Here is a 13,294-nt window from a genome sequence, read left to right on the forward strand (position 1 = left end):
CAAAATCTCAACAATTAGGCCCAGTGCACTGCATGACATCTGGTCTGTGAGTCCTACCATCTCTCATGACATCTGGTCTGTGAGTCCTACCATCTCTCATGACATCTGGTCTGTGAGTTCTACCATCTCTCATGACATCTGGTCTGTGAGGTCTACCATCTCTCATGACATCTGGTCTGTGAGGTCTACCATCTCTCATGACATCTGGTCTGTGAGTCCTACCATCTCTAATGGCATCTGGTCTATGGGTCCTACCATCTGTCATGGCATCTGGTCTGTCAGTCCTACCATCTCTCATGACATCTGGTCTGTGAGTCCTACCATCTCTCATGACATCTGGTCTGTGAGTCCTACCATCTCTCATGACATCTGGTCTGTGAGTCCTACCATCTCTCATGGCATCTGGTCTATGAGGTCTACCATCTCTCATGACATCTGGTCTGTGAGTCCTACCATCTCTCATGACATCTGGTCTGTCAGTTTTACCATCTCTCATGACATCTGGTCTGTCAGCCACATGGTCCCTATGTGGTTGGTGTTGTATTACAGTCTTATATTAAGCCTGGAATAGTCACATGCACCCCCCCCCTCCCCCTCATCCCCACCAGCTAGCCTGGTGATGAGGTTAGGCCTGGAAGTCAGGTGCATCACCCTTCCTCCCCAAGCTAGCCTGGTGATGAGGTTAGGCCTGGAAGTCAGGTGCATCACCCTTCCTCCCCAAGCTAGCCTGGTGATGAGGTTAGGCCCGGAATAGTCAGGTGCATCACCCTTCCTCTCCAAGCTAGCCTGGTGATGAGGTTAGGCCTGGAATAGTCAGGTGCATCACCCTTCCTCCCCAAGCTAGCCTGGTGATGAGGTTAGGCCTGGAATAGTCAGGTGCATCACCCTTCCTCCCCAAGCTAGCCTGGTGATGAGGTTAGGCCTGGAATAGTCAGGTGCATCACCCTTCCTCCCCAAGCTAGCCTGGTGATGAGGTTAGGCCTGGAATAGTCAGGTGCATCACCCTTCCTCCCCAAGCTAGCCTGGTGATGAGGTTAGGCCCGGAATAGTCAGGTGCATCACCCTTCCTCCCCAAGCTAGCCTGGTGATGAGGTTAGGCCCGGAATAGTCTACACCTGAGCTGGACCATCAGTCAGTAAGGTCTAGATGGCTTGGCTTCCGTTTAGTGATGTCACACAAAAAAAATTTAAACACGCTACACGACTTCAGGATGACCTCATCCCATATCAGTCACACACACCCGCCACCCCATCATGGAGAGACTCGTCCCCCCCTCTCCACTCAGTTATTTAGCTAATGGTCTGCTTTGCGCTGTGTGGTGGCGTGCACTCATGAATCAAGGCTCCTTTACATGCCTGAGCAAGGCTGGCTGGCTGGAGGTATTCGTCTTCCCGTCGTTGGAAAGTGTGTAAGTCAGAGTTGTTATACTGGACTGGGTGAATTTCCTCCTCCCTAAGCAGAGGCCAATCCATCTCCATTGTGTGCAAGTCTAGTTTTAAGTCTCTTAGTAAGTGTAGTCATGTCACTCGACTGACTGCATCACAGACTGTAAATATATGTTTAAAGTGGGCATGCTTGCTTTTTGGTAAATTAACTTTAAGAGTCTGGCTACTACTTTAATTTGTTTTATATCACTGTATAATGCTGAGTTGCTTTGTCTTTTGACTCTGTGCCAATTTCACAATTGTTACTATGGGTTGAGGTAACCAACTGAGTTTGGTACCACAGCTTCCCGTCTCACATGAAAACAAACTCCTGTCTAAAATACTCCCCTCAACCAGGCTTGTCCTCTTTCTGTCCTGTCTCTCAGGTCAGAAGACCTGTCTCCACCTCCATGGCATCTTCCCCTACCTCTATGTCCCGTACGATGGCTACGGGCAGCAGGCGGAGAGCTACCTGCGTCAGGTGGCCTTCAGCATCGACAGGGCCCTCAACGTGTCCATGGGAAACCCCTCCTCCAACACGCAGCACGTCTTCAAGGTGGCACTGGTCTCCGGCATGTAAGTACCTGCTCCCTCTTTTAGACATCACCGTTCTTTAGTACGGTCACTCACTACATAGCAGAGGCTTTTCTCGATTCCTCCCATCTTCTTTCCACATTGGAGGAGATGGCCCAATGTTCCTCCCCTAAGCCATTCTCCTCCCTATGGGTTTTGAGTGGGAGGCGAAGAGGGAAGACATGAGAAATCAAGAAAAGACTAATTGAGAAAGTGCCAGAGTTTAGTCTAGAGGCTGACTGCGTCAATGTTAGAAGGTTAATAGGTCAAGTCCATAATCGTGTATGGTGATGTTTTCCCAAGAGATTTGTCTGACAGTGGTCACTCCCTCTCTCCACAGGCCTTTTTATGGATACCATGCCAAAGAGAAGACGTTTATGAAGATCTATCTGTACAATCCTCAGATGGTCAAAAGGTGAGGAGGGTGTTCTACTGGTTTTGCCTTAGCTGGTGCTTCTCACTGGTCTGTGTTTTGGTTTGACCTGTAATGGCCTGTCTTAGTATTGATCCTGTGTTTCTCTTGTTGGAGAGTGGTATTCTCTCTCTGATTGCTCATGACTATGATGCTGACTATGCTGATATTGATTGCTAGGCTTATATAGTACAGAGCACTCTGTGTGTGTGTGTGTGTGTGTGTGTGTGTGTGTGTGTGTGTGTGTGTGTGTGTGTGTGTGTGTGTGTGTGTGTGTGTGTGTGTGTGAGAGAGAGAGTCCTAAAAACGAGGTTCAAAGTTCAGTAGCACCCCTGAACCCACAGGTTCAGAGACATTAGGAGAGGGGGACTGAGAGAGAGAGGGGGACTTATGCTGAGGGAGACAGGCTGATTCTGAGGGTGCAGAGACAGGGACTGATTCTGAAGGTGGAGAGGGAGGGAGACAGGGACTGATTCTGAGGGTGCAGAGAGGGAGACAGGGACTGATTCTGAAGGTGGAGAGGGAGGGAGACAGGGACTGATTCTGAGGGTGCAGAGAGGGAGACAGGGACTGATTCTGAAGGTGGAGAGAGAGAGAGGGAGACAGGGACTGATTCTGAGGGTGCAGAGAGAGGGAGACAGGGACTGATTCTGAGGGTGCAGAGAGAGGGAGACAGGGACTGATTCTGAAGGTGGAGAGGGAGGGAGACAGGGACTGATTCTGAGGGTGGAGAGGGAGGGAGACAGGGACTGATTCTGAAGGTGGAGAGGGAGGGAGACAGGGACTGATTCTGAAGGTGGAGAGAGAGGAAGACAGGGACTGATTCTGAAGGTGGAGAGAGAGGGAGACAGGGACTGATTCTGAGGGTGGAGAGAGAGGGAGACAGGGACTGATTCTGAGGGTGGAGAGAGAGGAAGACAGGGACTGATTCTGAGGGTGGAGAGAGAGGAAGACAGGGACTGATTCTGAGGGTGGAGAGAGGAAGACAGGGACTGATTCTGAGGGTGGAGAGAGAGGGAGACAGGGACTGATTCTGAGGGTGGAGAGAGAGGGAAACTAACTGCCACACTGTCTGCTCCTCAGCCTGACTGAGTGTTCATGAGCCGATGTCTGGAGCCCCTGTCTCGTTTCAGATCAGTCACTCGGGGGTGAACTGTCACTGTGGCCTACGTTATTATTATTAATATAGGACAGACAAAGACTGGGGCTGGGGCTGATGACGTGGCAAATGTCAGCGTGGAATTAATCCTAAAACTAGGGATTCGCTGATAGCTGCGAAAACAAACATTCTGGATAATATAGAGAACCTTGAACTATTTATTTATCAGCATTTTGATATGCTCGAAAAACAATCCGATACATCGAAGTGAACAAGGGAAGACCTTTCCTCGACCTTTCCTCAAGCGAAACTGAAGGGAAGCTGCCATTTTAAAATTCCAAATTTAACATTGGAGGGGAGTGTTTTTATAACTATGTCTCCAGAAGAGCATTGCTTACAAGCACGAGAGAGCAGTAAAAAAAACTGGATATATTGCCTGGGCAACTGGGGGAGGTTGAGGCCTTAAAAACAGGAATTGATTACAGTAATAAAATGATGGAAGATATACGAGCGTAAAATAAGATATTGAAAACTACTGTGGACTCTATGGAGAGGCTACGGTATGATAATCAATCAATGAAAGCAGAATGACTTGATCTAAAGTGCAGAAGTATGAAGAATAATATTGTTATAATGGGAATAAAGGAGAATGAAAATGGAAACTCAGTCAACAGAGGAAAAACTCAAGGTTTTTTTATAAAACGTAAGATACAATTGATTTTCAAAGGGCTCACCATTTCGGTGGCAGAGGGGAGGGAAAGCTCTGTCCGATAGTAGCTATGCTAATTTACTACAAATGAAGATTGCCTTGCTACAACAGGGTAGGGAGGTGAAGAACACCCCGTTTTCTATTAATGAACAATTTCCCCATGAAATAATGGAGAGACGACGTTCCCTGTACTCCACTTTCAAAAGGCTCTGAGCAGAGAAGCAGAAAGTTCATCTAGTGGTTGATAAATTCTACGGAAACAATCAACTGTTCAAGGACTTGAAGATTACAACGTGGCTGTGAGTGATAGCTACCTCCTGCGGAAGTAGTTCCGATACACATTTGCCCCCCCCCGCATTACACATTACAATTATGGATGTATGTTTTTTATATATTTAAAATGGATGCATGATTTACGTATTTTTTTAATGCAGTACAGAACCGTAGACTATGTGGACTTGAAATAAGGTTGGACTTTTGGGAATGCGAAACGGGTAAGATGGACTTATCCTTTTTTTATTTAGGCAATGTCGAACTTTGGACGATATGGACTCAATCAGGTTTTGATTTAGGGGAAGGCGAAGATGGGTAAGGCTTTACATAAAAATAAAAATAAGTACCAACTTTATTTTTTCGATGGTATGGCCAAATTGTAGAGATGGGGGTATATTATGACTTAAAAGCGGTTAGATAGTGCGACCCTTTTTGGCGGATGTGAATCGGAAACAAATAGAATTGAAGATAAAATGTAATAAATATGAATTGATCTAATGTAGGGCTAGGATAAAGCATTACAGAATGTAAAACCTGTCTAGGTTATCTACTGGATTGAGCCTATACAATCCTAAAGTAATTGGTGTCATTGTCCTTTTACATTTAAAAAATACATCTCAATATTAAAAATGTGAAGGACCGATTATTGTTCCAATACACACCGGGAAATGGATTGGGTATTGTCAACAGTGTTGTTGTCTCTTAGTGTGCGGCTGACTGGTTAACACAGGGTTAAACTGATTAAAGTTAACGGTAGAGCCGACACATTTAACTGGCTTATGGAAGCACGTCTCTAAGAGATAAGGGTATTTCATATTTTTACATGAGCTATTTATGCTACCCTTATATTCTTGAATCTAATGATATAGGCCTCTATCCTCTATATATATACCTAAAACAGCTGAGGTGAAAGAGCAATGACCCTGGAATAAAAACAAAATGTGTGTGGATGGAGAGAGGGTTGGTTTTACAGGTTGACTCGCTTTGGATTGTCAGTACTGCATGGCGTCTTTGCTGGCGTGCCATGGCTGTGTCAGCGTCGATTGTGAGGTTAACTTATGTGTCCCTTTATGGGTAGGGTGATGCTTAAGACAGTAAAAATACTGACAGACAGTAAAAATATGTTCCTTTTTCATTACTCCTTTTTGTTGGAATAAAACAGTATATAATAAGTACTACATGAAACGCGTCTCTCTGCCGATAGGCAGTGTGCATGTAATGGACATAAAGAACTGGTCTTGCGATATTTATAGGTCTTTTTCTCTTAATTTTTCTTGTTCCCCCCCCCCCCCCCCAAACAATTGGATCCAATGAACTGAGCAGGCTGGGCTGACATGCTTATAGTCTTTGCTAGGACTTTCCAAATATGAGCATGAATCTATAATATTGTGCTGTTGTTATTTTTATTAATATGATCTATTATTATAGTTTATTTGTCTGACTGTTATCCATGTTATTTGGTAGGTTCTCTCTCTTAAAAAGCACCCTCATTGATATGCAATAGACCTATGGGGCTTTGAATGTGTAAGTGAAGGGTGCCAGTGGTTAATTATTTTATCATGGGACTGCTCATATTTCCCTTGGCCGATGCCAATTGGCGGCCAAGGTTCTGCCTTTGTGCATCATGAGGGAGATGGTCTGATGGTCTTAGTGACAACAGACCTCCTAGATATGGGGGGAGGTTTTAGTGGGTGGAATATTAGGAAAATTGGAGGTTTACACAATTGCATCTACAGTATTCTTAACCGTGCAAATATTATGGTACAGCTATATGGACACTTAATCATCATAGTGTTTTTTGATGGTAAGTTTACATACAATGGTTGTGGAAAGTATAATTGGAACTTGGTTATCATTATGGTAAGTGGGGAACTAAGTAAAGCCAGTTACAATTGTAATGGCTTAGCAGATTGTTAAAAAAAAGATACATTTTTACCTGGCTAAAATAGAAAGAATATAATATAATCTATTGTTTACCTGAAACTCACTACAAATATAGACGAGGTTGGGTAGAAAAAGGACAGAGGGAGAAATATATTTTTGTCATGGGCAAAGAAACTCAAAAGGGGTGATTATATTATTTAACAACAATTTTGATCCGACTGTGCAAACTGATCCTCAAGGAAGATTAATCCTTTTAAATATGTTATTGGACCAAAAACAGATTTGACTAATTCATCTATATGGGCCAAATAATGATGAGCCACACTTCTTCTAAAGTATAAATAGTCATCTATTGAGCTCACCAGCAATTCATTGATCTATTATTATGGTGGGAGATTATAATACGGTTTTAAACACCGTAAAGGAAATCACACTACAAACTATCACCCTCATGCACTTCAGGAGATCATGGAAACATTAGAACTAGTGGATATATGGAGGCTGAAAAACCCTGACCTAGTGAGATATACATGGAGGAGGCTAAATCAAGATAGCCATCTAGACTACTTCCTGGTCTCATTCTTTCTAGCATCAAGAGTTAAAGTATTAATAGGATAACGAATGCGATCGGACCACCATCTAATTGGCCTCCACATAACTCTTACAGCATTTCCACATTGACGGGGATATTGGAAATTTAATCAAAGCCTACCGGATGACAATTTGTTCTTAACGAAGACGAAGTAATTTGAAATTGAAATTTTTCTACACAATGTAGATACAGCAGATTCACGTATTGTATGGGACACATATAGAGGTTATTCAATACAATATTCATCATTAAAACAAGCAGTTTAGGTCAGAAGAGATTAATAAATAGAGAAAATAACAGGTCATGGAAACTACTATAGGGGCACAAAATACAGGAAAAACAAAAATAATGATCAAGTGGAATTTATTTCAAAAATAAAGCATATTGTATGGAAAATGCACTACATATTTCATGAATCTTCGACATAGAAATGCTACCAAAAATAATGTACATAAACTCGTTACAAATGACAGTCATCCATGATTCACCATATTATATTTTGAAAGAGGAATCAAAATATTTGAAGCATCTGTTTTCTTGTGTCTCCTCCATCTCTACTGAATGGTGTTAACTGTAAAGATTACCTTCCTAATAATAATCATGTAAAATGAACAAATGTACAGAAACACTTGTGTGAAGGCCAAAATACAGAGGAGGAACTGAGGGAATTAAATATTTTTTTCAGTTTGGAAAAACACCAGGGCTTAATGGTATACCAGTGGAGGTATATCAGACCTTTTTTTATGTACTCAAAGGTCCATTATTAGCGTGTTTTAATTAATCCTATAAAATGTTTAGACTTTCAGGTTTTCAACAAGGTCTGATTTCATTACTACTGAAACAGGACTCAGGTTGTAAGTCAACTCAGCAAAAAAAGAAACTTCCTTTCACTGTCAACTGCATTTCTTTTCAGCAAACTTACCACGTGTAAATATTTGTATGAACATAACAAGATTCAACAACTGAGACAAACTGAACAAGTTCCACAGACATGTGACTAACAGAAATGGATGAATGTGTCCATGAACAAAGGGGGGGTCAAAATCAAAAGTGACAGTCAGTATCTGGTGTGGCCACCAGCTGCATTAAGTACTGCAGTGTGTCTCCTCCTCATGGACAGCACCAGATTTGCCAGTTCTTGCTATGAGATGTTACCCCACTCTTCCACCAAGGCACCTGCAAGTTCACGCACCATCTTGGAGGGAATGGCCCTAGTCGTCAACCTCCGATCCAACAGGTCCTAGACGTGCTCAATGGGATTGAGATCCGGGCTCTTCACTGGCCAAGGCAGAACACTGACATTCCTGTCTTGCAGGAAATCACGCACAGAACGAGCAGTATGGCTGGTGGCATTGTCATGCTGGAGGATCATGTAAGGATGAGCCTGCAGGAAGGGTACCACATGAGGGAGGAGGATGTCTTCCCTGTAACACACAGCGTTGAGATTGCCTGCAATGATGATGCTTTGACACACCGCCCCAGACCATGACGGACCCTCCACCTCCAAATCGATCCTGCTCCGGAGTACAGGCCTCAGGGTAACGCTCATTCCAGTCAACAATGTGTGAATCCGACCATCACCCCTGGTGAGACAAAACCGCGACTCGTCAGTGAAGAGCAATTTTTTTCCAGTCCTGTCTGATCCAGCAACGGTTGGTTTGTGACCATTGGCCACATTGTTGCCGGTGATGTCTGGTGGGGACCTGCCTTACAACAGGCCTACAAGCCCTCAGTCCAGCCTCTCTCAGCCTATTGCGGACAGTCTCAGCACTGATGGAGGGGTTGTGTGTTCCTGGTGTAACTCGGGCAGTTGTTGTTGCCATCCTGTACCTGTCCCACAGGTGTGATGTACGTAGGTAGGTGCAGGTGTTGTTACACGTGGTCTGTCACTGCGAGGATGATCAGCTGTCCGTCCTGTCTCCCTGTACAGACATTGCAATTTATTGCCCTTGCCATATCTGCAGTCCTCATGCTTTCTTGCAGCATGCCTAAGGCACGTTCGCGCAGATGAGCAGGGACCCTGGGCATCTTTCTTTTGGTGTTTTTCAGTCAGTAGAAATGCCTCTTTAGTGTCCTAAGTTTTCATAACTGTGATCCTAATTGCCTACCTAAGCTGTTAGTGTCTTAACGACAATTCCACAGGTGCATGTTCATTAATTGTTTATTGTTCATTGAACAAGCATGGGAAACAGTGTTTAAACCCTCTACAATGAAGATCTGTGAAGTTATTTGGATTTTTTTAATTGTCATGAAAAGGGATGTTTTATTTGCTGAGCTAATAAAGATCCAGCCCATTAAAAAAAAAAAAAAATGGAAGCCACTTACTTCAAAGTTGTGATTTCAAAAATCCTGTATAGCAACTAGAATAAAAAAGATTTTACAAGATATTGTTCATCCTGATCAGACAGGTTTTTTACATGAATGATATATTGGCGATTTAATATACGACAATTACTTGAAAAAATTTAACATTATGGAACATCAAAGCAGATTTCAAAAGGCGTTTGAAAAAGTATGACTAGAATTAAAATATATGTGTGTGTGTATATATAGATAGATAGATATATATTGTGGCAGACCAGGGGGTTTGGTCAAGACGTTTACACAGATCAGACATGGACAGAGTAGTATTAGCTCGGTTTCAAGGGTGTTTATTTAAATAATAAATCAAAAGAAAAGGATAGGTCTCCCCCGTCTTTGGGCTCAGGGTCTTGCTGTATCCTGTCGGGCACAAAATCTGAACTCCCTCCTTTTAGCTCGGGCACCGTCTCCAACTACGGAAGTCACCTTTCTTTCCCCAGTCCTTTCCTGTGTGCTGCCCTTCTGGCAGCTTTATGGGACTCGTAAAGCTGGTGAGCAATCAGCCCTCGATTACCCACCAACCACAATCAGCTGTCGATTACCCACCAACCACAATCAGCCGTCGATTACCCACCAACCACAATCAGCCCTCAATTACCCACCAACCACAATCAGCCCTCGATTACCCACCAACCACAATCAGCCCTCGATTACCCACCAACCACAATCAGCCCTCGATTACCCACCAACCACAATCAGCCCTCGATTACCCACCAACCACAATCAGCCCTCGATTACCCACCAACCACAATCAGCCCCAATTAGTCCTGGTGGGAGAGCCCGTTGAGACCTGGCATATCTAGCAGAGGGAGCCATCGCCTCGTGATGTAGACTCCCCCTGGTGGCTGACCTGCTGTACGCCCCCCCCAGCTCTGTCGGGGAGGGGGCTGTCGTCTCGATAGGGCATCCGCGTTTTAATGCTTCGCCCTGACCTTTGCACAACAGAAAAAGAGAAGCATTGAAGGGACAAGAACCACCTGTTGACCCGATCATTTGAGTCCCTTCCCCTGGCCATCCAGACCAGGGAAGCATGGTCAGTGACCAGGGTGAAGTGGGTACCTAACAGGTAATAATTGAGTGTCTAGCACCCACTTCACCTCTAGACACTCTTTCTCAACAATCAAGTACTTTTTCTCTCTAGGTATTAGCTTTCGGCTTATGTATATGATGGGGTGCTCCTTCCCATCGTGTATCTGGGACAGAACTCCCCCTAGACCCGTGTCACATGCATCCGTTTGGACCAACATCGGCACCTGGAAATCGGGCGTTACGAGTATCGGATGGGAGCACAGTGCTTCCTTCAGGCGCCTGAACGCCACTTCTGTCTTGTCCGTCCATTTCACTGTTTTCGGGAGGCGGGCCCTGGTTAGATCGGTGAGGGGGGAAGCTACAGCCACAAAGTTGGGGATAAACCGGCTATAGTATCCTGCCAGTCCCCGGAAGGACTTGACCTGTGTCTTGGTGCGTGGAACGGGCCAGTCACTACTGCGTGAACCTTCCTCTCCTGGGGCTTGACGTTCCCCAGTCCGATCAAATTCCCCAGGTACTCTACCTCCTTGAACGCTAGTCTGCATTTCTTGGGGTCGCTGTCAACCCAGCTTGCCTGAGCGTGTCCAGCACCACCTGGAGACGTGTCAGGTGCTCTTCCCAACCTTGGCTGTGGATGATGATATTATCCAAATAGGCCTCTGCGTACTGCTGGTGGGGTCGAAGTACCTTGTCCATCAGGCACTGGAATGTGGGTGAGGCTCCGTGGAGACCGAACGGGAGAACCCGGTACTGATATAGTCCGTCTGATGTCAAAAACACTGTCTTCTCCCAGGAGGAGGCTGTGAACTGTACCTGCCAATATCCTTTGGTCAGGTCAAAGATGCTGATGTACCGGGCCTTTCCCAATCGGTCGATGAGTTCACCCACCCTCGGCATGGGGTAGGCGTCGAACAAGCTGATGTCTTGCACAAACCGGAAATCATTAAAGAAGCGCAGGCTACCGTCCGGTTTGGGCACCAACGCGATGGGGCTGCACCATGCACCCTGTGACTCTTCAATGACCCCCATCCTCAGCATAGCCTCCACTTCCTGCTTCACAGCTGTGTGCTTTGGCTGTGTGCTTTGTGTCGTTGTCCTGTTGGAAGGTGAACATTAACCCCAGTCTGAGGTCCTGAGCACTCTGGAGCAGGTTTTCATCAAGGATCCCTCTGTACTTTGCGCCGTTCATCTGTCCCTCAATCCCGACTAGTCTCCCAGTCCCTGCCGCTGAAAAACATCCCCACAGCATGATGCAGCCACCACCATGCTTCATCGTAGGGATGGTGCCAGGTTTCCTCCAGACACGACGCTTGGCATTCAGGCCAAAGAGTTCAATTTTGGTTTCAAGGACTCATAGTCAGAGTCCTTTAGGTGCCTTTTGACAAACTCCAAGCTGGCTGTCATATGCCTTTTACTGAGGAGTGTCTTCCGTCTGGCCACTCTACGATAAAGGCCTGATTGGTGAAGTGCTGCAGAGATGGTTGTCCTTCTGGAAGAACTTTTGGACCTTTTCCTTCAGATTGACCATCGGAAAAGTCTTGGTGGTTCAACACTTCTTCCATTTAAGAATGATGGAGGCCACTGTGTTCTTGTAGACCTTCAATGCTGCAGAAATGTTTTGGTGTCCTTCCCCAGATCTGTGCCTCGACACAATCCTGTCTTTGAGCTCTACGGACAATCCCTTATAGACAGTTGTATGCCTTTCCAAATCGTGTCGTATCAATTGAATTTACCACAGGTGGACTCCAATCTAGTTGTAGAAACATCTCAAGGATGATCAATGGAAACAGGATGTACCTGAGCTCAATTTCGAGTCTGAATTCTTGTGTAAATAAGCTTTTCTGTTTTCACTTTGTCATTATGGGTGTGTGTAGATTGAGGAGGATAAATATTAATTAAATCAATTTTAGAATAAGCCTAAATCAAATCAAATCAAATTTATTTATATAGCCCTTCGTACATCAGCTGATATCTCAAAGTGCTGTACAGAAACCCAGCCTAAAACCCCAAACAGCAATCAATGCAGGTGTAGAAGCACGGTGGCTAGGAAAAACTCCCTAGAAAGGCCAAAACCTAGGAAGAAACCTAGAGAGGAACCAGGCTATGTGGGGTGGCCAGTCCTCTTCTGGCTGTGCCGGGTGGAGATTATAACAGAACATGGCCAAGATGTTCAAATGTTCATAAATGACCAGCATGGTCGAATAATAATAAGGCAGAACAGTTGAAACTGGAGCAGCAGCACGGCCAGGTGGACTGGGGACAGCAAGGAGTCATCATGTCAGGTAGTCCTGGGGCATGGTCCTAGGGCTCAGGTCCTCCGAGAGAGAGAAAGAAAGAGAGAATTAGAGAACGCACACTTAGATTCACACAGGACACCGAATAGGACAGGAGAAGTACTCCAGACATAACAAACTGACCCTAGCCCCCCGACACATAAACTACTGCAGCATAAATACTGGAGGCTGAGACAGGATGGGTCAGGAGACACTGTGGCCCCATCCGAGGACACCCCCGGACAGGGCCAAACAGGAAGGATATAACCCCACCCACTTTGCCAAAGCACAGCCCCCACACCACTAGAGGGATATCTTCAACCACCAACTTACCATCCTGAGACAAGGCTGAGTATAGCCCACAAAGACCTCCGCCACGGCACAACCCAAGGGGGGGGCGCCAACCCAGACAGGATGACCACATCAGTGAATCAAATCAAATCAAATCAAATTGTATTTGTCACATACACATGGTTAGCAGATGTTAATGCGAGTGTAGCGAAATGCTTGTGCTTCTAGTTCCGACAATGCAGTAATAACCAACAAGTAATCTAACTAACAATTCCAAAACTACTGTCTTGTACACAGTGTAAGGGGATAAAGAAAATGTACATAAGGATATATGAATGAGTGATGGTACAGAGCAGCATAGGCAAGATACAGTA

The 13,294-nt window shown here is 45.1% G+C and overlaps 1 protein-coding gene across 2 annotated transcripts in view; it reads left to right on the forward strand.

The window, feature by feature from the left end:
- LOC110529197 (DNA polymerase zeta catalytic subunit) overlaps nt 1–13,294 on the forward strand; it is a 112,671-nt gene that overhangs the window by 36,116 nt on the left and 63,261 nt on the right. For both annotated transcript variants that reach the window (XR_005052823.1, XM_036984919.1), the window contains exons 2-3: nt 1,811–2,000; nt 2,338–2,412. Coding sequence is in view for 1 of the 2 variants with exons in the window: in XM_036984919.1 (XP_036840814.1) it covers nt 1,811–2,000; nt 2,338–2,412 (265 nt within the window). In the remaining variant the exon portion in view is untranslated. The remainder of the gene's footprint in view (nt 1–1,810; nt 2,001–2,337; nt 2,413–13,294) is intronic.

The sequence above is a fragment of the Oncorhynchus mykiss genome, chromosome 8 (genome assembly GCF_013265735.2).
Source record: "Oncorhynchus mykiss isolate Arlee chromosome 8, USDA_OmykA_1.1, whole genome shotgun sequence".
Lineage (NCBI taxonomy): Eukaryota > Metazoa > Chordata > Actinopteri > Salmoniformes > Salmonidae > Oncorhynchus > Oncorhynchus mykiss.